Source organism: Colobus angolensis, unplaced genomic scaffold (genome assembly GCF_000951035.1).
Source record: "Colobus angolensis palliatus isolate OR3802 unplaced genomic scaffold, Cang.pa_1.0 Scaffold8, whole genome shotgun sequence".
NCBI lineage: Eukaryota > Metazoa > Chordata > Mammalia > Primates > Cercopithecidae > Colobus > Colobus angolensis.
Genome location: NW_012121820.1, coordinates 5,799,718 through 5,826,961, shown reverse-complemented (window position 1 = coordinate 5,826,961; position 27,244 = coordinate 5,799,718). Strand labels below are relative to the sequence as shown.

General features: G+C 40.1%; 1 protein-coding gene across 4 annotated transcripts in view; it reads left to right on the top strand.

Annotated features, from left to right (window-relative positions):
- The window catches only part of NCOA3 (nuclear receptor coactivator 3), a 75,604-nt gene extending 48,718 nt beyond the window's left edge, over positions 1–26,886 (top strand). Inside the window, exons 5-23 of one of the 4 annotated variants that reach the window (XM_011928837.1) lie at positions 719–893; positions 1,278–1,466; positions 1,639–1,740; positions 7,270–7,410; positions 7,829–7,976; positions 9,089–9,480; positions 9,660–10,531; positions 11,429–11,564; positions 12,779–12,976; positions 13,355–13,606; positions 13,709–13,835; positions 15,445–15,616; positions 16,752–17,045; positions 18,691–18,783; positions 19,828–19,836; positions 20,611–20,911; positions 22,410–22,584; positions 22,940–23,081; positions 23,396–26,886. In XM_011928837.1, the coding sequence (XP_011784227.1) occupies positions 719–893; positions 1,278–1,466; positions 1,639–1,740; positions 7,270–7,410; positions 7,829–7,976; positions 9,089–9,480; positions 9,660–10,531; positions 11,429–11,564; positions 12,779–12,976; positions 13,355–13,606; positions 13,709–13,835; positions 15,445–15,616; positions 16,752–17,045; positions 18,691–18,783; positions 19,828–19,836; positions 20,611–20,911; positions 22,410–22,584; positions 22,940–23,081; positions 23,396–23,407 (3,930 nt within the window). In that variant the 3' untranslated portion in view covers positions 23,408–26,886. Of the gene's footprint in view, positions 1–718; positions 894–1,277; positions 1,467–1,638; positions 1,741–7,269; positions 7,411–7,798; positions 7,977–9,088; positions 9,481–9,659; positions 10,532–11,428; positions 11,565–12,778; positions 12,977–13,354; positions 13,607–13,708; positions 13,836–15,444; positions 15,617–16,751; positions 17,046–18,690; positions 18,784–19,827; positions 19,837–20,610; positions 20,912–22,409; positions 22,585–22,939; positions 23,082–23,395 lie in introns of all 4 variants that reach the window. The other 3 variants (XM_011928839.1, XM_011928838.1, XM_011928840.1) reach the window with 3 other exon arrangements.
- The last annotated feature ends 358 nt before the right edge of the window (positions 26,887–27,244 follow it).

The following is a 27,244-nucleotide window of genomic DNA, read 5'->3' as shown; positions in this document are numbered from 1 at the left end:
TTGTGAGATTCATCTTTGTAAATTCTCATTAAGGAATGCTATAGCAGTTTCTGTAGCTTGACTTGGCATCAAATGGAAAAAATGGGAAGAGCTAAGGATGCTTTTCTCACTTTTAAAAGCTCCTTTGAAGATATAATTCTTTAAAAATTAGGTTAGACATTAATTCAGATTTCATGCTGAACATATTTATGTACACACTCCGCCACCCCCAATTCTTCTTTTTTTCCCCCCAGTAAGGCCTGTAGTCATGGTGCTAATGTTAGTAGTAATGGTGGCTTATAGTTGTTTGCAGTAATTAAGTCAGCGGTAGTTTTTACACATTTTGCTTATTACTATGGCTGCTGTTTGCTGATAATACCGTAACAAAATACCATAGACTTGGTAGGTTAAACCAAATAAATTTATTTCTTACAGTGTTGGAGGCTGAAGTCTAGGATCAAGGTGTTGGCAGGATTGGATTCTCCATTTCTTGTCACTGTGTTCTCCCATGGCCTTTTCTCTGCATGCACATTCCTGGTGTCTTTCTCTCCCCTTATAGGATACCGGTCATATTGGATTAGGGTCCCCACCCGTATGACCTCATTTATCTTTAATTACCTCCTTGAAGGTCTTGTTTCCAAATACAGTTATGTTGATGGTTAGAGTTTCAATTTAAGAATTAGAGGGAGGAGGATACAATTCAGTCAGTAACAGCCTGTATTAACATATCCTATTTTAGGCATTAGATGGTTTCCTATTTGTGGTGAATCGAGACGGAAACATTGTATTTGTGTCAGAAAATGTCACACAATACCTGCAATATAAGCAAGAGGACCTGGTTAACACAAGTGTTTACAATATCTTACATGAAGAAGACAGAAAGGATTTTCTTAAAAATTTACCAAAATCTACAGGTAGGCTTTTAATGTGTATTTTCTAAATAGGGTAAATTTTTTTTCTTGACCATTTCTTAGAAAATTGAATGTATCTTTTAGGAAGTCAAGCGATCAAATGAGGGTAGAAAGGCATGTGATTTAATAGCAAAATTTTGACATATGGTGTCAGTGAATTAAAAATTTGGTATACATTTTAAGAGGCATATAGTTACAAAATATGCAGTGAGATTTCTGTTAAAGTTGAAATTATTCACATGTTTTGTATGTTGCCAGCCTGAAATGTTAGTATAGATATAACTATGGAAAACATGCATAATGAGAAAATGCAGCTTGAATTCTTGATGATGGTCATAGAATGAGTTACAAGCTTTTTAAAATGTCATTTCAATTTGTTTTCCAAAGTTAATGGAGTTTCCTGGACAAATGAGACCCAGAGACAAAAAAGCCATACATTTAATTGCCGTATGTTGATGAAAACACCACATGATATTCTGGAAGACATAAACGCCAGTCCTGAAATGCGCCAGAGATATGAAACAATGCAGTGCTTTGCCCTGTCTCAGCCACGAGCTATGATGGAGGAAGGGGAAGGTAAGAGCTATCATATGTTTGTGATGTTCATGAAACAAATAGTAGCCGTACTTGGAGTTTTGAAACTTCTATTGTAACTCTTCTTACTGAATTCCATGTCCTTGCTTGCCTATTGAACATACATATCCAAAAGTTAAGTATAATCCTTAGCAGGGTGAATTTTTTATTACAGATTTGCAATCTTGTATGATCTGTGTGGCACGCCGCATTACTACAGGAGAAAGAGCATTTCCATCAAACCCTGAGAGCTTTATTACCAGACATGATCTTTCAGGTAAAAACTCTTTCTCTCTCTCTTTGTATGTGTGTATACGTACATTTTTATTTTGGACATTTTTGTAAATGTTACTATTTTTAATCTGTACTATCATAAAAATGTATACCTACTACAATGAGTGCTTTGTATGTATCATTTTTCATGTTTCTTATGCAACCCTAAAAGAATTTCACTAAAATTCTTGGCATTTTGAGTTGGGTATGTTTGGCACTTTAAATCCCCCAAATAAATTAAAAAAACAAATTTAGGGGCACCTGGTTTTCTTTCCAAATGGCATTTTGCCTCAGAATTTAGTGTTTCTTTACTCTAACTTCAAGCCTATTTGTCATAAAGAAACATGTTTAAAAAAAAAAATTACAGATAATTTAATGATAATTATTGGGAGCAGTTCCTTTTTTTTTTTTTTTTTTTTTTGAGATGGAGTCTTGCTCTGTCACCCAGGCTGGAGTGCAATAGTGTGATCTTGGTTCACTGCAACTTCCACTTCGTGGGTTCAAGTCATTTTCCTGCCACAGCCTCCCAAACAGTTGGGACTACAGGCATGTGCCACCATACCCGGCTAATTGTAGTATTTTTAGTAGGGATGGGGTTTCACCATATTGTCCAGACTGGTCTCGAACTCTTGACCTCAAGTGATTCACCTGCCTCTGCCTCCCAAAGTGCTGGGATTACAGTTGTGAGCCACTGTGCCTGGCTGGGAGTCATTCTTGATGTCAACCTGAGTTTCAGTCTTGGTCTGCCTTTTTTAATCATAGAAATAAAAAATTGAAGACATTGTGGTTGGTAAGATGCATTAATGAAATTAAACACTGTGGCAATATTATTTTTATTTACCTTCGGGGTTACTCTTATGGTCACCTAAGTGTAAATGAGGATGCCAAGGATTTGTCATATATGCCCCATCTCAGAGATAAAGAAATAGAGGCTTGGTAACAGAGTTTGGGTTATTGTCCAAGATCATGGCTAATAAGAAAATTTATAGCTCTGTCTGCCTGACTTAGCCTGTATTCTTTGCTTTGTGTAATGCTAATTTTATAATGTGGACCTTTACCAAGTGATATAAAACTGGAGTAGGTATACATAAACATAAAACATACTTATCGCTATTACATATGTATGTGTATGTTTGTAATATGCATATATAATATACATAATGTAGAATATTTTTAAAGAAATATTGCTGTTTTTGCAGTCATTCAGCCATTTTATGCCATACTCAGTAACCTATCTTCAGGCTTTTTGAGATTAATTTTCACAATTAAAAAGAAGTAGCAAAGAATTATTTTGACAATTCAAAGTACAATCTATTTATGCTGATGGATATTACTTTTTTTTTTTTTTTTGAGACAGAGTCTTGCTTTGTCATGCCCAGTCTGGAGTGCAGTGGTATGATCTCGGCTCACTGCAACCTCTGCCTCCTGGGTTCAAGCGATTCTCCTGCCTCAGCCTCCCGAGTAGGTGAAATTACAGGTGCCTGCCACCATGCCCGGCTAATTTTTTCTATTTTTAGTAGAGACAGGGTTTCACCATGTTGGTCAGGCTGGTCTCGAACTCCTGACCTCAGGTAATCCGCCTGCCTCGGCCTCCCAGAGTGCTGGGATTACAGCATAAGCCACCATGCCCGGCCGTATATTACTTTATATTTGAACATTTTCTCTGTATTAACTCACCTCAGATAAACTTAGTGACAGCAATTTTTATATATTATTTTATGCTTTTAGAGTGGGTCTTTCTCTGCACGTCTTATGGTTTGGCAGTGTTAATTTTCTACTTGAATAGCCATGTTTTACATTTGTTACTGAAAATACTAAATAAAACATCTTTAAGCAGTTTAGCATCTTTGAAAATTATCTCATCAGTATATAAAAGCAATACATGTTTATTACAAACGTTAGAAATTACCAAGCATGAAAGAAAACAGGACATGATGAAGAAAAATATTACCAAGCAAGAAAGATCAAATGCTTTGTGTGATTAACATCATTTAAAACTGAGATCCTACTTACCGTAGTTACAGTTAATGCCTTCCAGTGGGTATCTCTTATATTATAGGAGGCTTACTGCACTCAACACAATACATGTTTTGACCTCAGGACATATTTTATCTTCTGTCCCTGATGTGTTTCATATAATAAACTTTTTATGAACATCTATTTTGTATTTGTCATGTGGCCCAGGGCTAAACTCAGGGGAGGTGGTTGAGGACAAATCTCTATTTTGGGCACAAGTGCACAGGTATTTACTCTTTCCCCGAATGCATTTGTCCCTTTTCCCTACTCTCCCCCTGCTACTAATAAGATTTTTGGTCACCATTAAAATTCTGAATTTTAAACTGATTATTGTACTGGTGGTTTATCAGTATTAGTGCCTTTTAAATATCCAGTAGTTTTTGCAGAATTACCTTTCACTATGAAGACCTATAAGTTTTCCCAAACCAAACTTGGTTTTCTTCTATGTTTTTACTTTTCTAATGAATATGTCATAGAAAGGATAAATACATGGGCAAGACTTTTTTTTTTTTTTTTGAGATGGAGTCTTGCTCTGTTGCCCAGGCTGGAGTGCAGTGGTGAGATCTCAGTTCACTGCAACCTCTGCCTCCTGGGTTCAAACTTTTCTCCTGCCTTAGCCTACCAAGTATGGGACTACAGGTACGTGCCACCACACTTGGCTAATTTTTTGTATTTTTAGTAGAGATGGGATTTCACCATGTTAGCCAGGATGGTCTCGAACTCCTGACCTCGTGATCAGCCCACCTCGGCCTCCCAAAGTATTGGGATTACAGACTCACGTGAGTCACTGCGCCTGGCCTGGGCAAGCCTTTTCTGTGTCTTTCCTGATTTGTGTGGAATCAGTTTATTGCCCACTTCTTTCAAGCTATTTGTCTGTACCTCTTGGGTCACGACTTCCATCATCACTGGGATTTGGCATATCTGTTGGTGCTGAGCATAAGAGATTGCCTAGATCTGATTATTGCATTTCTTTGTAAAACCTACACGAAACAGATAACTATTGGCAATCTTGACATCAGCAGGAGTTTCATATGAAGTCGGCCATGTTTAACCATGGAGCATATTTTGTCACAGAAAAGATTACTGAGGATGTCCAGGTCAAAAACTGTGTGACCAGTTATTATGGCTTGGATCATTCTGTCTGCATTCAAAGATACAGAAAAGGCCTAGAAGCTGATCCAAGACCAGCCATGGAAGCTGGTCACATAGTTTTTGACCTGTATATCCTCAGTAATTAGTCTGAATTTTCTAAGGGCACTTTCATCATTCTGCAGATCAGCAAGGTTCATTTCAAAAACACAGTTCTTTAGGCCGTCAGATGCAGTGTTGGTTCCTTGAGCCCTTTTGACTAGTTTGTTACCAATTAAACATAGCTAGTGCTTTCACATCATACCAGTCTTTTTTAGAAAATGGATTAACCATTTTCTTCTTTGCTCCCTTTCTGCGACTTTTTGTAAGGCACTTGCTTTTGCCAGCCACCCTAGTGCTGCTTAGAGTGAAAAGGCCTAGACATTTTTTAAGGACCATCTGTTGTCATGAAACCTTCTTTAATTCCATGGTATTTTTGAGTATGTATATTTGGTGTCTTCACTGTATTTGATATTAAGCAAAAGTTGTCAGAAGCTTCCAGCATTGTAGAAATGAGTATTTGGTTAACTCTCCAAGTTTAGGTATTAAGTGTACAAAAATGCGATCATCTCTCAGATGCAAAGAATTGTCCCTGCTGGCTCTTTAAGCAGGTGTTTTCTCTTGCTTCATAGTTGTAGGGACAGAATCTGTTTGGACAAACAACTTTCCTCATAGGTGTTATTTTTTTCCTTTACACGAAAATGAACTTAAGGTTATCTGGACGTGTTATAGTCAGTACGTTCAGAAAGTAAAAGGAGTTTGTGTGATATACTCATAGATTCTGTACAGCATTTGGGAAGGCACTGTTTTTCTGTATTCCCACATCACTTCTGACCCCAGATGTATTTTTTTCTCCACTAAACCAGTGCTCTGACATAAGCTGGGTGCCCTACAATTTTAGTTTGGACAGTTTCTACCTGGGTTTAGCATTAGATCTTATAAGTTTAAGGGTTCAGTCCCACAAGACTGTATTTCACTTCAGATGCCAGTTGCAAGTCCTGGCCTTCCGTACTTCTGACTGACTGGCTATAAATTGGGCCTCTGATCCTCTCCTTAGGTTTGATGATTTGCTAGAATGGCCCAAGAAATCCGGAGATGCTTTACTCAGGTTTACTGGTTTCTTATGAAGAATACAAATCAGGAATAGCTCAATGGGAGAAATATACAGGACAAGGTATCAGGGGGTGGGGATGAGGTTTGGAGGTTCTGTGCCCTCTCTGGGCTTATAGCCTTCCGAGCACCTTAATGTGTTCATCCTTTGGAAGCTCATCAAATCTCTTGTTCAAGAGATTTTTTTTTTTTTAATTGGAGACGGAGTCTTGCTCTGTCACCTAGGCTGGAGTACAGTGGCACTTTCTTGGCTCACTGTAACCTCTGCCTCCTGGGTTCAAGCCATTCTCCTGCCTCAGCCTCCCAAGTAGCTGGGATTACAGGTATGCGCCACCACACCCAGCTAAGTTTTGTATTCTTAGTAAAGACGGCGTTTCACCATGTTGACCAGGCTGGTCTCGAACTCTTGACCTTGTGATCTGTCCGCTGCGGCGTCCCAAAGTGCTGGGATTATAGACGTGAGCCACTGTTCCTGGCCCAAGAGTTTTTTTTTTTTGAGACAGAGTCTCATTCTGTCACCAGGCTGGAGTGCAGTGGCGTGATCTCAGCTCACTGCAACCTCCGCCTCCCAGGTTTCTCCTGCCTCACCCTACCTAGTAGCTGGGACTACAGGCACGTGCCACCATGCCCAGCTAATTTTTGTATTTTTAATAGAGACAGGGTTTCACCATGTTGGCCAGGATGGTCTCAATATTTTGACCTCGTGATCCACCTGCCTTGGCCTCCCAAAGTGCTGGGATTACAGGTGTGCGGCACAGTGCTCAGCCAAGAGTTTTTTTTATAGAATTTAATCATCAGGTTCTCCTTCCTCCCTCATCCCCCATTCCTGGAGGTTAGTAGGTGGAACTACTAACAGAAAGTTCCGATCCTTTAATTACTTGGTTTTTCTGATACCAGCTCCATCTTGAGGTGATCTAGAGACCCCAACCTAAGTCACCTCATTAGCATAAATTGAGGTGTGTTCCAAAGGAGCTCTTTATGAATAACTTGAAAATACTTTTATTACTCAGGAAATTCTGAGGATTTTAGATAGGAGCTCTGTGCTAGAAATCTGACAAAGGCCAAATGTATTATTATACTCCTTAGCAGAACTTGTAGGGAGAATCCTGTGGTGCTGTGTCTTAAGGAGAAAAGCTCTGGATGTAGTAGAAATTTGGATCAGAGAAGGTGGAGCAAAGATTTAATATCTTTTATTTTATTCTCCAGTGCTAAGCCATGTGTAGGCAGCCGGTAAATACTTGTGGGCTGGATATAACTTTTTCCTTTTTCTGTTTAATAGGAAAGGTTGTCAATATAGATACAAATTCACTAAGATCCTCCATGAGGCCTGGCTTTGAAGATATAATCCGAAGGTGTATTCAGAGATTTTTTAGTCTAAATGATGGGCAGTCATGGTCCCAGAAACGTCACTATCAAGAAGGTAAAGAATTTTGGGGTTGATTCTTTTCATCATTTTATTCTTTAGAGACAGGGCCTTGCTATCTTGGCCCGGGCTGGACTCAAACTGCTGGGTTTAAGTGATCCTTCTGCCTCAGCTTCTGAGTAGCCGAGACTGCAGGTGCACACCACCATACCTGGTTTTGGGGTTGATTCTTGATCTTGTTTGTCATTATGTTTGGTGTACACATGGCTGTAGTTGCTGCTGTTTTGTTGGTGAGGGGTAGGAAAATGACTCCTGAGTGTTCTTATTTCACCCTGTTGATAATTTTGATGCAGATCCAGTCTTTCTTTGGATTTTTAGAAATGTTGTACTTGAAGTATATTTCCTCCCTATCCCCTCCTATATATATTTGTTTTGCTGACTGTAGTTACCAGTGATGGGATATTTTCCCCAACAGCTTATCTTAATGGCCATGCAGAAACCCCAGTATATCGATTCTCGTTGGCTGATGGAACTATAGTGACTGCACAGACAAAAAGCAAACTCTTCCGAAATCCTGTAACAAATGATCGACATGGCTTTGTCTCAACCCACTTTCTTCAGAGGTAATGATAGATTACTGTGTATTCTAATACGAAATGCAGCAGTGTTCTCAAAATGCTTTATTATTAAAGTAAAAAAGGAAGGGACAAAATGAGACAAAACTTAGGAAGGTTATTGGGTTTATGAAATGAGTTTAGATTCCTGGATTGTGATTTGTTTAAGGTTGCATTTTTATGTGAAAGTGATTATTTATTAAATACTTTACAGGAAAGCTAGGGGATGGGAAGGCTAATGGGTGGATAAAAGAGCATATAAAATCTGATTACATGTCTTACCATTCATTTCTGATGATGTGTTTTGCTTTGGGGACTGCATTTAAAATTTGAGGCTACACTTTAAGAATAAAGGTAGTTACTGTCAGTGTTGGTAGTGGCAAATAAGCAATGCATGAAGGGGAGGCTATTCACCCACTAATTATCTTGAATAATTTGCAGGTACCTCCAGGTGAAGCCCTAGATAATGTGGCAACTCTAATAAAGCCCACCTGAAACTCCAGTTAACATAGCTGTTGGTCTTTCATAATACTACAGTGGTCTTAGTCATATAGGTTCTGTGGCTTACTGAAAAGTATGTTATTAGGTAAATAATTGATCGATTGACTGGAATTGTCACTAGGTATTGGAATGTTGCCTAAAAGGTTAAGTTCCTGGGTAGTTAATTCATCCCATTTTTTAAATTCCCTCTCCCTGCCTTCCTTTCTTCTTCTTCTTCTTCTTCTTTTTTTTTTTTTTATTAAACAGAGACAGGGTCTTGATCTGTCGCCCAGGCTGGAGTGCAGTAGTGCCATCACAGCTCACTGCAACCTCGAACTCCTGGGCTCAAGCCATCCTCCCACTGCAGCCTCTTGAGTAGCTAGGACTACAGCTGTGTGTCACTATGCCTGGCCAATTTTTAAATTTTTAGTAGAGACATGATCTTACTGTGTTGCCCAAGCTGGTTTCAAACTCCTGAGCTCAAGTGATCCTCCTGCCTCAACTTCCCAAAATGCTGGGAATATAGGTGTGAGCCACTGTAGCTGGCCGGTGTTTTAAAATTTCATTTTATTTTAAATCTGATTAAAGGCTTTCATGCATGCTTATAATTTTTTAGTAAAAGTTTGATGTTTGTTTTGCAGAGAACAGAATGGATATAGACCAAACCCAAATCCTGTTGGACAAGGGATTAGACCACCTATGGCTGGATGCAACAGTTCAGTAGGCAGCATGAGTATGTCGCCAAACCAAGGCTTACAGATGCCAAGCAGCAGGGCCTATGGCTTGGCAGACCCTAGCACCACAGGGCAGATGAGTGGAGCTAGGTATGGGGGTTCCAGTAATGTAGCCTCATTGACCCCTGGGCCAGGCATGCAATCACCATCTTCCTACCAGAACAACAACTATGGGCTCAGCATGAGTAGCCCCCCACATGGAAGTCCTGGTCTTGCCCCAAACCAGCAGAATATCATGATTTCTCCTCGTAATCGTGGGAGTCCAAAGATAGCCTCACATCAGTTTTCTCCTGTTGCAGGTATTTATGTTGACATTTCTTTTGTTTTTTTTTTTTTTCTTTTTAAGTAATTCTTCTTTCCATACTACTGTAATTCTTGTAAAGTTAATCTATTTTATAATATAAACTGAGTAATTAAGTTGTATTTTGTTACAGTGACTGGTAGTCTAATTATTTTCCTAAATTTTTTTCAAATTCAGGTGTGCACTCTCCCATGGGATCTTCTGGCAATAGTGGGAACCACAGCTTTTCCAGCAGCTCTCTCAGTGCCCTGCAAGCCATCAGTGAGGGTGTAGGGACTTCTCTTTTATCTACTCTGTCATCACCAGGCCCCAAGTTGGATAACTCTCCCAATATGAATATAACCCAACCAAGTAAAGTAAGCAGTCAGGATTCCAAGAGTCCACTGGGCTTTTATTGCGACCAAAATCCAGTGGAGAGTTCAATGTGTCAGTCAAATAGCAGAGATCACCTCAGTGACAAAGAAAGTAAGGAGAGCAGTGTTGAGGGATCAGAGAATCAAAGGGGTCCTTTGGAAAGCAAAGGTCACAAAAAATTACTGCAGTTACTTACCTGTTCTTCTGATGACCGGGGTCATTCCTCCTTGACCAACTCCCCGCTAGATTCAAGTTGTAAAGAATCTTCTGTTAGTGTCACCAGCCCCTCTGGAGTCTCCTCCTCTACATCTGGAGGAGTATCCTCTACATCCAATATGCATGGGTCACTGTTACAAGAGAAGCACCGGATTTTGCACAAGTTGCTGCAGAATGGGAATTCACCAGCTGAAGTAGCCAAGATTACTGCAGAAGCCACTGGGAAAGACACCAGCAGTATAACTTCTTGTGGGGATGGAAATGTTGTTAAGCAGGAGCAGCTAAGTCCTAAGAAGAAGGAGAATAATGCACTTCTTAGATACCTGCTGGACAGGGATGATCCTAGTGATGCACTCTCTAAAGAACTACAGCCCCAAGTGGAAGGAGTGGATAATAAAATAAGTCAGTGTACCAGCTCCACTATTCCGAGCTCAAGTCAAGAGAAAGACCCTAAAATTAAGACAGAGACAAGTGAAGAGGTAATTTGTTTTCTGTATATTTCAGCTCATATTTCATCATTTTTCTGTTAGAAATTTAATGTAATATACAAATTCTTCGATTTTAGGTTTATTTAAAGAAAGTTAAACCTTTAGCTGCCATTTCTTTATAATTAGTTTGGGTGTCAGTAAAATTATGATGTAATTTAGAAATAACAGATGTGTATGTTTTAAGATGTGAATATAACTCTTTAGTAGCCACTATGAAATTTTGTTATGGAGGTGTTTATTGCTGGAATTGGCAGATTGGGTCATTAAGAGAATGGTAGAAGTAATCAGGAAAAAAAAAAAAAAAACTTGTATTAAGCAGCATAATTTTGATTTTAAGGTAAAATCAAGTTTCATGTACAAGATGACATTCTGTATAAGCATTTCCCAAACGTACAGGATATATTAATATGCGCTTGAGCAAATGAAAGGCTTAAAGTTAGAATGTGGGCTTAACCTAGTGTTCACCAAATTCATTGACCGAAGTCCTCATTAGAGCATGCCTATGAACATCTCAGCTTGCCCCTTTTATTATTAATCACACTTATTTTCAGAAAGTATATGTAGATGCAGATATCTGTTAGCTAATTATCAAATGCATTGCTAGTGACTAATGTTACCTGCAAAATATTCTACAGTTTGAGAATTAAATGTCTTGTGTAAATTTAAAAAATGCCCCTTTGAAAGGACCAAATCGAGTGATTTAATCTCACAGGAGGAAGATTAGAGATGGGGGTCATAATAAATTGGCCTTTAAGGTGGGCGTTATCATTGTAGGTAATTTTTGTATTTTACTTGCTTCTATTTCATATATCGTTTTTTCTGATGGGTATTTTTATACCTGTGTGTCTAGTAATGTACACAGGTTAATTTTTAAAACTTTATTTTCAGGGATCTGGAGACTTGGATAATCTAGATGCTATTCTTGGTGATCTGACTAGTTCTGACTTTTACAATAATTCCATATCCTCAAATGGTAGTCATCTGGGGACTAAGCAACAGGTGTTTCAAGGAACTAATTCTCTGGGTAAGAATGAACTAGGTTTTGTTTTGGCTGCCTTTGAAATTTTTCTGCGTACCTGTAAACACTCTTACACTAAGACCAGGTTATAAATAGCACTTACAACTTCAGAACATGTATTCTGCCTCTGTTTTCTGTACTAATTTATATTGTATGTGCTTTAGAAAGCTTTTTAGACATTTTCCTGTTTTTTTAAAATTACTTTAAATTTCCCACTTCTAACTAATATGCCAGTAATCATGGCACTTACAGAAAAATGATCATCTTTGATTAGTCCAGGTGAGTAGTGTAGGTACTAGGGCATATATTTTTCTTAGCCATAGAGAATTGGATTAAAAAGCACCTCAAACTCTAGATTAAAACCTGTCCCTTGGTGTTTGAACAGAATCTTGTCACTTAATTAAGATAGTTTTCTTCTTTGGTGTTTGCTGGTTCTTATCTAGCCCCTCTCCTGTTGCTGTGTGTTTACTTCATCTATTTAACAAAGGTAGGTCAGGCGTGGTGGCTCACACCTGTGGTCCCAGCTACCCGGGAGGCTAAGGTATGAGAATCGCTTGAACCTGGGAGGCGGAGGTTGCAGTGAGCCAAGATCTCACCACTGCACTCCAGCCTGGGTGACAGAGTGATACTCTGTCACAAACAAACAAACAAAGATATATTGTGTGTATCAGTTGAAAAGGCAGCACTCACAATCATTCAGAATGGTCATTATTCATTTTCAGTAGCATTATTTCCTAAACTAGAATGGATAGATCAGTTAGAGTGGGGGGGAAAAAAGGAGGTTAGAAGGGAATTTTACATTTTCTTTCTTTCTGATCAGAAGGCAACTTATCTGGTTAAGTTGATTGTAAAATTATGAACAGTATACTTAAGTACAAATATGCAAGAACCTTTAGGAGCTTGGAACATTTGTGAATTTTTCAATATTAAGTGAAGCAGAATATCAGTGACCATATCAGGCTACAGAAGAGTTCTCAGTACTTCAGCTGACATGGAGAATTGTTGTTTCTACATTATTTGGAATATGAGACCTTTTTTTGGCGGTGGGGGGAGGGCGGTAGTGGTTGGGTGAGGGCTGGTACTTATTTTGTAAAAGGAAGACAGTGTTTGTTTTTGTAAGAAAGATATTCTTGGGTGGGGCATGGTGGTATTTGTGTTTTGTACTTGATTATTTATGTATTAAATCACCAATAAATATTTTTGTATTGTGTTTTCAACAGGTTTGAAAAGTCCACAGTCTGTGCAGTCTATTCGTCCTCCATATAACCGAGCAGTGTCTCTGGATAGTCCTGTTTCTGTTGGCTCAAGTCCTCCAGTAAAAAATATCAGTGCTTTCCCCATGTTACCAAAGCAACCCATGTTGGGTGGGAATCCAAGAATGATGATGGATAGTCAGGAAAATTATGGCTCAAGTATGGGTATGTTATTTCCAATTAGTATTATGATTAATTTATTTTGGGAAAAGCATATTTAAAATACTTTAAGCCATCTAAATAATTGGGAGTAAATAATAACTTTTTGAATAATGTTAGTATGTTTCTTCCATGAGTATCCTTCATTTATTTTATGTCTTGGTTATGTAAACTCTTAAAGAGTCTTTTGGTCTATGACATTTTCCAACCTATTGAATACATGAGAATAGTGGCCTATGTCTCCACAGTTGGCCAGCCCTTTTCTTACCATGACAAAGTACTGTTTTGTCAAGGCTGATGTTGTGTATAATGGCTGTACTCATATGGTATAAGAAGGATTTCATTATAATATGGAAAAGACCTAAGTATGGCTACCTGTTTTAGGTGGACCAAACAGAAATGTGACTGTGACTCAGACTCCTTCCTCAGGAGACTGGGGCTTACCAAACTCAAAGGCCAGCAGAATGGAACCTATGAATTCAAACTCCATGGGAAGACCAGGAGGAGATTATAATACTTCTTTACCCAGACCTGCGCTGGGTGGCTCTATGCCCACGTTGCCTCTTCGGTCTAATAGCATACCAGGTGCGAGACCAATATTGCAGCCGCAGCAACAGCAGCAGATGCTTCAAATGAGTAAGTGTCCCCCCTCCCCTCTTCATGAAAAAAGAAAGTTAGAGGTTTCAGGATAATTTTTGCTCTTATTTGATAATTTGTGCTTTCTTTTTGCTCCCCCAGGGCCTGGTGAAATCCCCATAGGAATGGGGGCTAATCCCTATGGCCAAGCAGCAGCATCTAACCAACTGGGTTCCTGGCCCGATGGCATGTTGTCGATAGAACAAGTTCCTCATGGGACTCAAAATAGGTGGGGCGTTATTTTGTGACTCTGTAGAAAATCTCAGCATTGGGTAGTTTAGAAAAGAGTTGGAGCACAGGAGCAAACGTGAGAGAGAATGAGAATTCCTTGTAATTGAGGTACTTGGTTGCCAGCTGGGCATTTCTCATGTAACTGTGTGTAAAAATGAGGCTGAGGCAGCAAGTAGTGCGTGTGGCATTCACAGGAGAGGGAGGAGATACAACCATGTTGTCCAGCCATTAGGGCCATTCAGTGGCCAAACATCTGAGAGCCTCTCTGTGAGATGATTGTCTCTCTAGTCCCATGAGGAGGGGAAAAAAGATAAGTATGTGTTTCTAGTGGTTTTATGTTCTTCAGAGGGTTAGCCTCAGTTTTCCAGAAAATTAAACTTTTTTTTTGAAACCTTTTTTTCTCCCCAACCACCTGCTGCCTGTTGAGAAAATTATTTTAAGGATTGGCTAATTGTTTTCTAAAATTATTTTAAACACTTCAGTGATGATAGTGAAAGAACTATATAGCATCTTTAAAATTTTTCATAAAATAAAGATTGTAGGCCGGGCGCGGTGGCTCACGCCTGTAATCCCAGCACTTTAGGAGGCCAAGGCAGGCGGATTATGAGGTCAGGAGATTGAGACCATCCTGGCTAACACGGTGAACCCTCGTCTCTACTAAAAATACAAAAAATTAGCCGGGCATGGTGGTGGGTGCCTGTAGTTTCAGCTACTCGGGGAGCTGAGATCATGCCACTGCACTCCAGCCTGGGAGACAGAGCAAGACTCTGTCTCCAAAAAAAAAAATTGTAGATTGTATTTCATTTTTATTTTTCATTGATATTTTATTTTTATTTAGCTTAGTAACTTATTTACTAAGTGGCATGCAAGAGGCCACTGTCAATGTCAGTTCTAACGGGAATTCTACAGTAAGTTAAGCAAGGAAGCTAAAATGAACCGATCTATTGAGCAGACAGTGATGTAACTATATGAATTTATTTGAATGCTTCTCTACTCAGTAGAGAACAAATAGTTTCAAGTTAACAGAACTTTTCTGAGGCAGGATAAATGTTTAACTTCATGCCCCTGTATGTGTTGGAGAACTAAGGCAACTTGCTGTGGGTGTATGGGGTTTGTGTTACACTTGCCAATATGAGTTCTGGGCCAAGTGTGACAAAGTGATTTTGGCATTTCTACAGACTCACATCAGTGATAGCTCAACATTTCTACCCTTTCTTTTACTCTTTTGATTTTGCTAATTTTCAAGTATTATAATTACTACCTCCTTCATTGTTTTTGTGAGGAGTATCTTGTCCCATCCTTCCCTACCCTCCCCTGGCCCCCATTTCTGCTATACCCCAGATGCCTAGGGTTTGGCAATTACATTTTGGTGGTGGGATTGGGGGTTTAAGCTATATATGGTGGTCTAAAGTGGCCTGGTGAAATTTCTAAATTGTGGGCCTTAAACTTAAATTAATGCCATTCACTCTTTTTTACCACTTGGTTTATTATTTGTGTTTGTAGTATTTGAGTTACTGTTCATTAAAAATATTGTGCATGGTTGCTGTGATCTGTTACTCTTAGAAACAAAAAAGCACCATTGAAATTGATTGCAAGCCTTTTTCTAGGCCCCTTCTTAGGAATTCCCTGGATGATCTTGTCGGGCCACCTTCCAACCTGGAAGGCCAGAGTGATGAAAGAGCATTATTGGACCAGCTGCACACTCTTCTCAGCAACACAGATGCCACAGGCCTGGAAGAAATTGACAGAGCTTTGGGAATCCCTGAACTTGTCAATCAGGTAGGTTGCATTAACATGGAAGTAGGAGAGTGTGTATTTGTGTGTGTGTGCACGCATGCGTGTGTACAAATTCATGAAGCCACAAACAAGAATACCTGTGTGTGTCTTTCCTAGTACTTGTGTTATATTACTACATTCATGGATACTAGCATTAAATTTGGAAAATATACTTTTTTGGTCTCAATTCATATGTTAAAATAGAAAATATACTTATGATTGTGATATTACTTTCAACAACCCACTATTTTTGGCAGTTGTAGAAATGATTTAGTGAAACTACTGTTCTTAAAAGTGTGACCTTTTATTCATGTTAAAAGTTCTCATTTTTATAACTATCTTTCTCTACTACTTAAGCCATGTGTATTCTGATGAGGCAAGCTTTTTTTTTTTTTGTTTAAACAATACTTGTTTACAATGGCCAATCTGAACATCCTAACATCATCATCTCCTGTTTCTGTTTACATACCCAGCCTTATGAAAACATGCCATTCACAAATCTGTATTTCTGAAAGACACATTCTGTAGTGACTGTTTTTTCTTTTTTGAGTCGGAGTCTTGCTCTGTCACCCAGGCTGGAGTACAGTGGCGCAATTTCAGCTCACTGCAACCTCCACTTTCAGGGTTCAAGTGATTCTCCTGCCTTAGCTTCGTGAGTAGCTGCGATTACAAGCACCCGCCACCACGCCCGGGTAATTTCTTTTGTATTTTTAGTAGAGACGGGGTTTTGCCATGTTGGCCAGGCTCGTCTCAAACTCCTGACCTCAAGTGATCCACCTGCCTTGGCCTCCCAGAGTGCTGGGATTACAGGTGTGAGCCACCGTGCCCGGCCATGACTGTTTTTATTTAAAGGCTATGGAGGGGCCACTCTATAGGTTTGTGCATTCAACACTAAGCAGGAAAGATCATCAGGGGCTATCAGTCGTTGTTGGGGAAATAGATATGTACATATAGAAGTACATTGCCATGCGGCAAATGCTGTCACAGTGCAGATGGGAAATGCTGAGCAGTTCTTGTGTACACCTTGGGGGATACCAGTGACATAGAACCTGGATTTTTTTTGCACTTTCTTTAGAGCATTTGACTTCTGTTGCTTTCATAGATGTTCTTCACTGTTCTTTTATGCGTTGTGTTTAAGGGACAGGCATTAGAGCCCAAACAGGATGCTTTCCAAGGCCAAGAAGCAGCAGTAATGATGGATCAGAAGGCAGGATTATATGGACAGACGTACCCAGCACAAGGGCCTCCAATGCAAGGAGGCTTTCATCTTCAAGGACAATCACCATCTTTTAACTCTATGATGAATCAGATGAACCAGCAAGGCAGTTTTCCTCTCCAAGGAATGCACCCACGAGCCAACATCATGAGACCCCGGACAAACACCCCCAAGCAACTTAGAATGCAGCTTCAGCAGAGGCTGCAGGGCCAGCAGGTAACCGGTCATGTGTTCTTCCCTCTGGCTTCTCCGTCTGTTGTTTTCAGACTGTGTTTCTCAGTGTTCTTACTACTGGTGCACTCCATCCCTGTCAACTAAAGAAATTCTTTTTGTTTTACTTCTGTCTAAGGTTTTGTTTGTACAAATGACTCCTTGTTAAGGAGTAGTTGTGTTGGAATTCGATACTTTCTATGAGAATATTCCATTTTACAAATTAAAAAGTAAAAAAATGTCAGGAAGGATTGCTCTTGGGGAAGAAAAATGTTACTTGATGACTTTGTAGTCTTAAAGGTAGATCAAAAGTTTTTTTTGAAAAAAATCCTTACTACTAATAACCAAATACTTAAACCATCTTGATTTCAGCATTTTAAATGGAACTTCTTCTTTCTAGAGCTGTCTTTTAATATTCTAAAATATGACTTCTTACCCTATTGTTTTCTTAGTCCCCAAGAAATGTTTTAAAATTTGTTTTTATAAATTGTTTATGTCTTGAGCATATTGAGTTATTAAATGTGGTGGAACCAAACCATATAAGTAGATGAATGCCTGAGTTGTTTGTTTTTTGTTTTTTGTTTTTTTTTGAGGTGGAATCTTGCTCTGTTGCCCAGGCTGACGTGCAGTGGCATGATCTTGGCTCACTGCAACCTCCACCTTCTGGGTTCAGGTGATTCTTGTGCCTCAGCCTCCTGAGTAGCTGGGGAGCCACCCAAGTCTGGCTAGTTTTTGTATTTTTAGTAGAGACAGGGTTTCACCATGTTGACCAGGCCCATCTCCTGACCTCAGGTGATCCTCCTGCCTTGGCCTCCCAAAGTGCTGGGATTACATGCGTGAGCCACCGTGTACGGCCGAATGCCTGAGTTTGGAATCCAAAGAGCCAGAGACTCTCCATTGCATAAGTATTCTTAAAAGTCAGTTTAGGTACTCAGAAAAGCTGTGTTATTGCATTCATTTTACTTTCTGCCATTTCTTTTCACTAAAAGTCATTTAGGGAAAGCTAATGGAGTTTATTCAGAATTCCTCTGATGAACTTAAAGGTATTTCCCCATGTGCCCGAATAATCCCAGAGAAAGCCTGAGTTTATAAATCTTGAGTTTCTGCTGTGTGTGTATATATATAATTTATTTATGTATTATTATTTTTTCTGATACAGGGTTTCAGGGTGGAACGCAGTGGTGCAGTCACAGCTCACTGCAGCCTCGACCTCTCAGGCTCAGGTGATCCTTCCACCTCAGCCTCCCAGGTAGCTGGGACTATAGGAGTGTGCCACCACTCTTGGCTAATTTTTTGTAGAGATAGGGTTTCTCCATGTTGCCCAGGCTGATCTCAGACTCTTGGGCTCAAGTGATCTGCCCACCTCAGCCTCTCAAAGTGCTGGGATTACAGGTGTGGAGATATTCTTTAAGCTACAAAATTGCACTTTACCTTTTTTTCCCAGTGCCAAACAGTAGCCCATCATATGCTAGCCTAAGACTTTTCAACATTGACCTTTTTGCAGTGTGAAAGTACTAGTTTAGATGTGACTTAGCCAGGTTATTGTGTTTGGAGATATCATTACCTCATTGGCTGGTGCTGAGGGTCTGGAAAGCTGTGTTGGCAGACTGACATGTTCTCCTGGCATTCTAACCAACTTGTCTCACCTCAGTTTTTGAATCAGAGCAGACAGGCACTTGAATTGAAAATGGAAAACCCTACTGCTGGTGGTGCTGCGGTGATGAGGCCTATGATGCAGCCCCAGGTGAGGATGATGAGCCTCTCCACATGCATTGCTCTGTGCTCAGGACAGGGCTTGGCCTGTGGTTGACTCTCAGTAAATATTTGTTAAACAAATGAAGGTAATTCTGAATTTCTTGTGTAAGAAAGCAGTCGTATTAAAGACTTTCAACTCTTCTATTCTTCTCTCTGGCTGGTGACTGGGAGGAATCAGAGGAGGGAGAGGTTTCTTCATTAAAACCATAGATGAGTGTTTTTTTAATTGGTTCCCGTTGTGATCAGTTGCTATACTGTGAGAACAACTATCACATGGCTTTTTAGGAATTTAAAATAATCTGTAAATGTTCCTCTGTTCCTGGATTATGAAACAACATGCACACTGGGTAAAATTCTGAAATTATAAAGAAGAAAATAAAGAATACATAATCCTGTTCTCAGTGATAGCCTCCTGTAGTAGGAGGGGATATTAAAATTCCCTTCTACTTCTAGCCAGTGGTGGAGACAGTATTGAGGGGTTTTCTTAATGTGCATGAGGCAGATGACCACACAGTAATCCTCTACTGTAGTTTGAAATATTGTTTATAATTGTTTTTTAAAAAACAACTGTGAAATGCTCGATTTTCATTGTCTTATGCCTACTTGGACGTACTGATATTTACATTTTCTTGATAATAAAACCTCTTGAAGCTGAGCTAGAATGCCCTACAGAAAGATGAAAAAAGTTTGCTTTTTGGAGATGATCCGTAGCTAGTAGAGCCCAAATCAGCTTCCTTGTTGTACTTTGGTTATGTCACCTTCTGAACCTCCAGACAGCTTCTCCTTGCCCCCTACCTCTTTCTGACAGTTTAAAGAAAGTACAAGATTTTCTAAGGTGGACCCCTGCTATCTAAGTATAACCCCATCTTTTTTTTTTTTTTTGGTTTCATGTTTCAGCCCTCCACCACCCCAACACTGAATCCTCATTTTCCTGTAGTTGTCCTTCATAGTTCAAAAAATCTGAAAAATTTGTCCTCAGATTCTACCCCTAAATGTTCTCTCACGTTGTGGAATGTTTCTGGTCATGTTAAAGCTTGACAGTGTGTCTTTTGTCTTTTAACCCCAGATAATTTTCAGGTCCTTCTTCTTCAGTTCTCCCTCCCTCCCTTCCCCTGCAATAGCCAGAAAGCTGCTGCTGCTGCTGCTTCTTTTTTTTTTTTGAGAGAGTCACTGTTGCCCAGGCTGCAGTACAGTGGCACGATCTCAGCTCACTGCAGCCTCAATTCCTTGGGTTTAACGGGTTTTCCTGCCTCAGCCTCCCGAGTAGGTGGGATTACAGGTGCTCACCACGATGGCTGGCTAGTTTTCGTATTTTTAGTGTAGACAGGGTTTCACCATTTTGGCCAGGCTGGTCTCGAACTCCTGACCTCAAGTGATCCCCCTGCCTTGGCCTCCCAAAGTGCTGGGATTACAGGCGTGAGCCACTGCACCAGGTCCGAAAGCTTTTATGTAAAAAATTGTATGTTTTGGCCGGTGTAGTGGCTCACACTTGTAATTTAAGCACTTTGGGAGGCTGAGGCAGGTGGATCACCTGAGGTTAGGAGTTTGAGACCAGCTTGCCTAACATGGTGAAGCACCACCTCTACTAAAAATACAAAAATTAGCTGGAGTGGTGGTGCATGCCTGTAATCCCAGCTACTTGGGAGGCTGAGGCAGGAGACTCGCTTGAACCTGGGAGGTGAAGGTTGCAGTGAGCCAAGATTGTGCCACTGCACTCCAGCCTGGGCGACAGCTGGTGTATTGTGGGGGTACTATATGTATGCAACTGGCAGGTTCTTGCTATATATATGTAATTGCACTCTTTCTTGGGTATTAGCAGGGTTTTCTTAATGCTCAAATGGTTGCCCAACGCAGCAGAGAGCTGCTAAGTCATCACTTCCGACAACAGAGGGTGGCTATGATGATGCAGCAGCAGCAACAGCAACAGCAGCAGCAGCAGCAGCAGCAGCAGCAGCAGCAGCAGCAGCAACAGCAGCAGCAGCAGCAGCAGCAGCAGCAAACCCAGGCCTTCAGCCCACCTCCTAATGTGACTGCTTCCCCCAGCATGGATGGGCTTTTGGCGGGACCTACAATGCCACAAGCTCCACCGCAGCAGTTTCCATATCAACCAAATTATGGTAAATCTGACAGTGTAAATATGCCTTCTCCAAGTTAACATTACTAAGGACATAAGCTTCACTACATTTGTTGCACATGAAAGACAAAAAATACGATTCACTCCCTCTTTACTTCACAAGGAAAACAAAGTTAATTTAAACTATTGGAAAACAAAAATGCTGCAGCACACAGGTAATTAAGACAGGTGTATCCTGTCATAGTCGAGTATTTTTTTTCAGGTTTTTTTTTTTTTTTTCAGTCCCACTCATTTAGAGTCCCCAAACTCTTAATTTGGAAGAAACACTGCAAAGTTGTCCCCTTGCCCCTTCATATATGTTCCAGTATAGTAGAACTCTCTAATCTATGAATGCTTGGTCAAGTCAGTGAGAGGAATGCACTTTGTGGACTTTTACATTGATTTTCTAGGTGACTTGGATTTATTATTATTTTTTTGAGATAGGGTCTTGTTCTGTCACCCAGGCTGGAGTGCAGTGGTGCGATCTTGGCTCACTGCAACCTCCGCCCCCCAGGTTCAAGTGATTCTCCTGCCTCATGCTCCCGAGTAGCTGGGACTACAGGTGTATCACACCACCCCTGGCTATTTTTTGTTTGAATTTTTAATAGAGACAGGGTTTCACCATGTTAGCCAGGATGGTCTCAAGCTCTTGACCTCATGATCTGCCTGCCTCGGCCTCCCAAAGTGTTGGGATTACAGGCGTGAGCCACCGCGCCCAGCCCTGGATTTATTATTAATTACAGTGATGCAGATACCTCTTCAGTTCAGCCTTTGAGAGGTTCCAGGAACATGGTGGGGATAAAGGTGACTACTGGGGAGCCCTGTCATCTGAGGATTGTAACTCCCCTGCCCTTTAAAGAGGGATGGAGTGATGTCAGTTCATACGGAGTCTGTTTTCTGCAGAAAGCCCACTGAAGCAACTGTGACCTTTCAGTGATCCAGATGGTGCTCCTTTCTGTAGTAAGCCTGTTACTCTAGTTGTCATCTTGGCGAGAATCTAGAATACCTGGGGGCAGCATTTTTTTTTTTTTTTTTTTGGCGGAGTCTTGCTCTGTCGACCGGACTGGAGTGCAGTGGCCTGATCTCAGCTCACTGCAAGCTCCGCCTCCCGGGTTTACGCCATTCTCCTGCCTCAGCCTCCCGAGTAGCTGGGACTACAGGTGCCCGCCACCTCGCCCGGCTAGTTTTTTTTGTATTTTTAGTAGAGACGGGGTTTCACCGTGTTAGCCAGGATGGTCTCGATCTCCTGACCTCATGATCCGCCCATCTCGGCCTCCCAAAGTGCTGGGATTACAGGCTTGAGCCACCGCGCCCAGCCCGGGGCAGCATCTTATAGTACTCTGTATCTTATACTTATATATAGCACTCTGTATCTCATACTTATCACTTCCCTCCACCCTCCCCCGCTTTAAAAAAAAAAAACATAAAACTACTACAGAAATCTGATATTCTAAGGAGAAGGCATTTGGGCATTTTTATTTCTTCTGTTTTATTTTTGTAAGGAATGGGACAACAACCAGATCCAGCCTTTGGTCGAGTGTCTAGTCCTCCTGGTGCAATGATATCGTCAAGAATGGGTCCCTCCCAGAATCCCATGATGCAACACCCCCAGGCTGCATCCATCTATCAGTCCTCAGAAATGAAGGGCTGGCCATCAGGAAATTTGGCCAGGAACAGGTAAAGAACAGTGACTTCTAAAGTCAGTCACATCTTAGTCCCAGAAGTCCAAGAACTTACTGTAATTTTCAGTCATGACTTTTTGTATGGAGAGATTGAAAGGACTGGGTTCATATTAGAAGGTGTGTTATTTGGCTTGTCCATTTTGAGAGTTCTTCAAGCATGCACGTTATCTATTAGGGTATCTAGTACAGAAAGCTGTGAAAAATGGATCACAGGCTGTCAGGGAGTTTTCTCTTTGACATTCCCAGCTTAAGTATAGCAATATTTGACACAATTGTAGTCGTTTCTGTGCGCATGCCCTTTGTCGCTAAAGTGACTTCCAGAGGTAATATTACCGTTTCTTTACTTACAGCTCCTTTTCCCAGCAGCAGTTTGCCCACCAGGGGAATCCTGCAGTGTACAGTATGGTGCACATGAATGGCAGCAGTGGTCACATGGGACAGATGAACATGAACCCCATGCCCATGTCTGGCATGCCTATGGGCCCTGATCAGGTATGAAATCGATTCCTTACCTTTTTCAAAAAAGTTTTTCTTGTTCTCTGGATAGAACTAAAGCCTCAGCTATAATCAGAATGTCCTAGGTATATTTTAACTTGAATGTATAACTTAAAAGATAGTAATTGAAAAAACTTGGTTCGAAGGCATTGGGCCACTGGATACTTTGGTAAGCCAAGCTGCATTGTAAGATGGGATCTCAGGAATCGGAATCAGTCAGCCAGAGCTGCACTGTAAGCCATGAATGTGGGCTTGGGTTTTTTTGGTTGTGTAAAGCATGTGTTTTACTCAGTTTTTCTGGTTGCTAACAGAAATACTGCTGACATCTCTGCACCAGGACCTCTTAAGGAAACCACTGTACAAATGACACTGCACTAGGATTATTGGGAAGGAATCATTGTTCCAGGCATCTATCTTTGAAGAAAGGACCAGCTTTGAGCTCCGTCAAGGGTATTTTAAGTGATGTCATTTGAGCAGGACTGGATTTTAAGCTGAAGGGCAGTATCTACCTGTTTTTTTCCTCCCCTCCTCCTGCTGTGTATCATGGCGTTCAAAACAGAAATATTTTTTGGCATTCCACCTCCTAGGGATATAATTCTGGAGATATGGCGTGCTACTGATCATAAAACTTGTGTGTCACTTTTTTCTGCCTTGCTAGCCAAAGTCTCTTAAATACACATAGGTGGGCCAGAGAACATTGGACGAATCAAGAGAGATTAGAACATCTGGTTTCTCTAGTTGCAGTATTGGACAAAGAGCATAGTCCCAGCCCTCAGGTGTTTTTGTCACTACCAAGTAGTTCTGTGTTGACCCCTCTGTCCAGTGGAATTGGTGATTCTGAATTGTCCTTTACTGATGGTGTTGAGTTGCTCTGTCCCTATTATTTGTCCTAGGTTTTCTCCTAATGAAGGTTTTCATTTGATGTTCATGTCCTGTAATACTTCACCTCCAGGAACTGTCATGGATGTCCAAATGGCTTTGCAGAAGGGAAATGAGATGACAGTATTTAATTGCAGCAGTAGCAAACTTTTCACATGCTAATGTGCAGCTGAGTGCACTTTATTTAAAAAGTAATGGATAAATGCAATATTCTTGAGGTCTTGAGGGAATAGCAAAACACATTCCTGGTTTTTGCCTACACTTACGTGTTGGACAAGAACTATGATTTTTTTTTTTTTTTTTTAAAGTACTGGTGTCACCCTTTGCCTATATGGTAGAGCAATAATGCTTTTTGAAAATAAACTTCTGAAAACCCAAGGCCAGGTACTGCATTCTGAATCAGAATCTCGCAGTGTTTCTGTGAATAGACTTTTTTGTAAATACGACCTTTAAGATATTGTATTATGTAAAATATGTATATACCTTTTTTTGTAGGTCACAACAACTCATTTTTACAGAGTTTGTGAAGCTAAATATTTAACATTGTTGATTTCAGTAAGCTGTGTGTGGAGAGGCTACCAGTGGAAGAGACATCCCTTGACTTCCGTGGCCTGCGGAGGGGGTAGTGCTCCACAGCTTTTCCTTCCCCACCCCCCAGCCTTAGATGCCTCGCTCTTCAATCTCTTAATCTAAATGCTTTTTAAAGAGATTACTTGTTTAGATGTAGGCATTTTAATTTTTTAAAAATTCCTCTACCAGAACTAAGCACTTTGTTAATTTGGGGGGAAAGAATAGATATGGGGAAATAAACTTAAAAAAAAATCAGGAATTTAAAAAAAACGAGCAATTTGATTGAAGAGAATCTTTTGGATTTTAAGCAGTTCGAAATAATAGCAATTCATGGGTTTTGTGTGTGTGTGTGTGTGTGTGTGTGTGTGTATGTTCAATTATGTTACCTTTTCATCCCCTTTAGGAGCGTTTTCAGATTTTGGTTGCTAAGACCCGAATCCCACATTGAGATCTCGAGTAGAATCCTTGGTGTGGTTTCTGGTGTCTGCTCAGCTGTCCCCTCATTATACTAATGTGATGCTTTCATTATGTCCCTGTGGATAGAATAGTGTCACTGTTACTTCTTAAGGAACTCAGTACCCAGCACAGCCAGTTTGACTGTGATTCAGAGCCGCAGTCTAACTGAGCACCTTTGAAACCCCTCCCTCTTCTGCCCCCTGCCACTTTCTGCTGTTGCCTCTCTTTGACACCTGTTTCAGTCAGTTGGGAGGAAGGGAAACATGAAGTTTAATTCCCTTTATCTGGGTTACTTCATTTGGTTCAGATAGTTGAAGGAATTGGGTTTCTGAATGTCTGTGAATTTCAGAGGTCTCTGCTAGCCTTGGTGTCATTTTCTAGCAATAACTGAGAGCCAGTTAATTTTAAGAATTTCACACAATCTTTCTAGATGTCTCTGAAGGTAAGATCATTTAATATCTTTGATATGCTTACAAGTGAATCCTGATTACTTCCAGATCCACCACTAGAGTGGATCTTATTTTCAAAGCAGTATAGACAATTATGAGTTTGCCCTCTTCCCCCCACCAACTTCAAAATATATCTTAAGATTGTAAATCTGAAAACTTCCATTGTAGTGGCCTGTGCTTTTCAGATAGCATACTCTCCTGTTTGGAGACAGAGGTACAAGCAAGTCAGTCTGTCTCTGTGTTTTTCAGCTCAATTGTGTCTGAACCTTCTTTAAGTGATGTGTGTGGGGAGAAACAGAATGGTGCTCTTACCTTTCTTGACTTTAAAAAATTATTTAAAAAAATAATAAATTTTTTTGCAATCCTTTCCTCAGACCTGGCTGCAGGCTAACTGGAAGGCAGCACTCCCTTTTTTATATGGTAGAAAAATGAAGTTTATTATAAGTTTTTATATCTTCTACTTGTTCATTTGGTGCAAACTCAAGATTTTGATTTTCTTTTAATAGGTGCAGTCTTTGAGATAATTTGTTTTTACCTGTATTGCCCTTTATCTTTTTTAGATAATTCTTTGTACTCCTGCTGTCTACCTCTCCTCACACCCCAGCACCCCCCATTTTTTCAAACCTTGGTATCTGTTGGGTGAACAGTATAATCTTTTCATCTGCTTTTAGAATGTGGGATATTTCCAGTACCTACTTTTTTTTTTTTGCTGAATCCAAAGATATATAAATAAAATATATATATTTTATAAAGATTAGAATGATATAAAGGAGATACATGTTTCTTCCTTTAAAAAATAAATGGAAGTTACATTGTTAATGTTCATATTATGATGCCACTTTTCTAAACTGCATCTGGATTGAAAGGTGTAAATATCAATAACAGTGCTACTTAGTTATCAGTATTTAATATCTGAGGTGAGTTGGGGGTATCTATATTAGGGGTAGGGTATTACAGAAGATAATTGGCTTGATGTCCTAGAAGTTCTTTGATCCAGAGGTAGGTGCAGCTGAAAGTAAACAGAATGGATTGCCAGTTACATGTATGCCTGTTTTTATTTGCAGAAGCTGTGAGTTTTGTTCACAATTAGGTTCATAGGAGCAAAACCTCAAGGATTGATTTAATCAGAGGAACAAGAATTGTTTTCAACTCCAAGGGCACACTGTTAGTAACCGAGCAGGTGTTTTCTCTCTTCCTTTCTAATATATGGAATTTTGAAGAATGAAATATGAGAGCAATATTTAAATTCTCAGGAATTGACTTACACTCTTGAGAATGAATTCAGTTTCAATCAAGTTTACATTGTGTTGCTTTAAAAAAAAAATAGAAATTATTCTTTATCCTGCAAAGAATCGAAACCACATGAAATGACTTATGGGGGATGGCGAGCTGTGACTGCTTTGCTGACCATTTTGGATGTCATTGTAAATAAAGGTTTCTATTTAAAATTGGAGCCTGAAGAGTTTTGTTTTGTTTTTTAATCCCTGTTGGATTAAGGGTAAAGAAGATTAAGGAAGTCTATTTCAAATAATGGTAACAGTTTCTGAAGTCAAAAAATGCCACTAGGGAGTTGCTAGGGAGCCTTGGCCTGCTGGAGGCATTGAAACAAATGTGGGTGCTTTAGGGATTATCTCTGTCATCTGTTAAATGAGAAATGGGTTGGATTGGTGATAGCTGAAATCTGTCAACTACTTATATCAGGTTAGATTACCTGATATACAAAGAAGGGTTGGCCAAGGTGAATTTCTTTGCAATTGACTAATAAATACTTTTAAAAAATGAAGTAGCAAAGCTGGTATACTATGA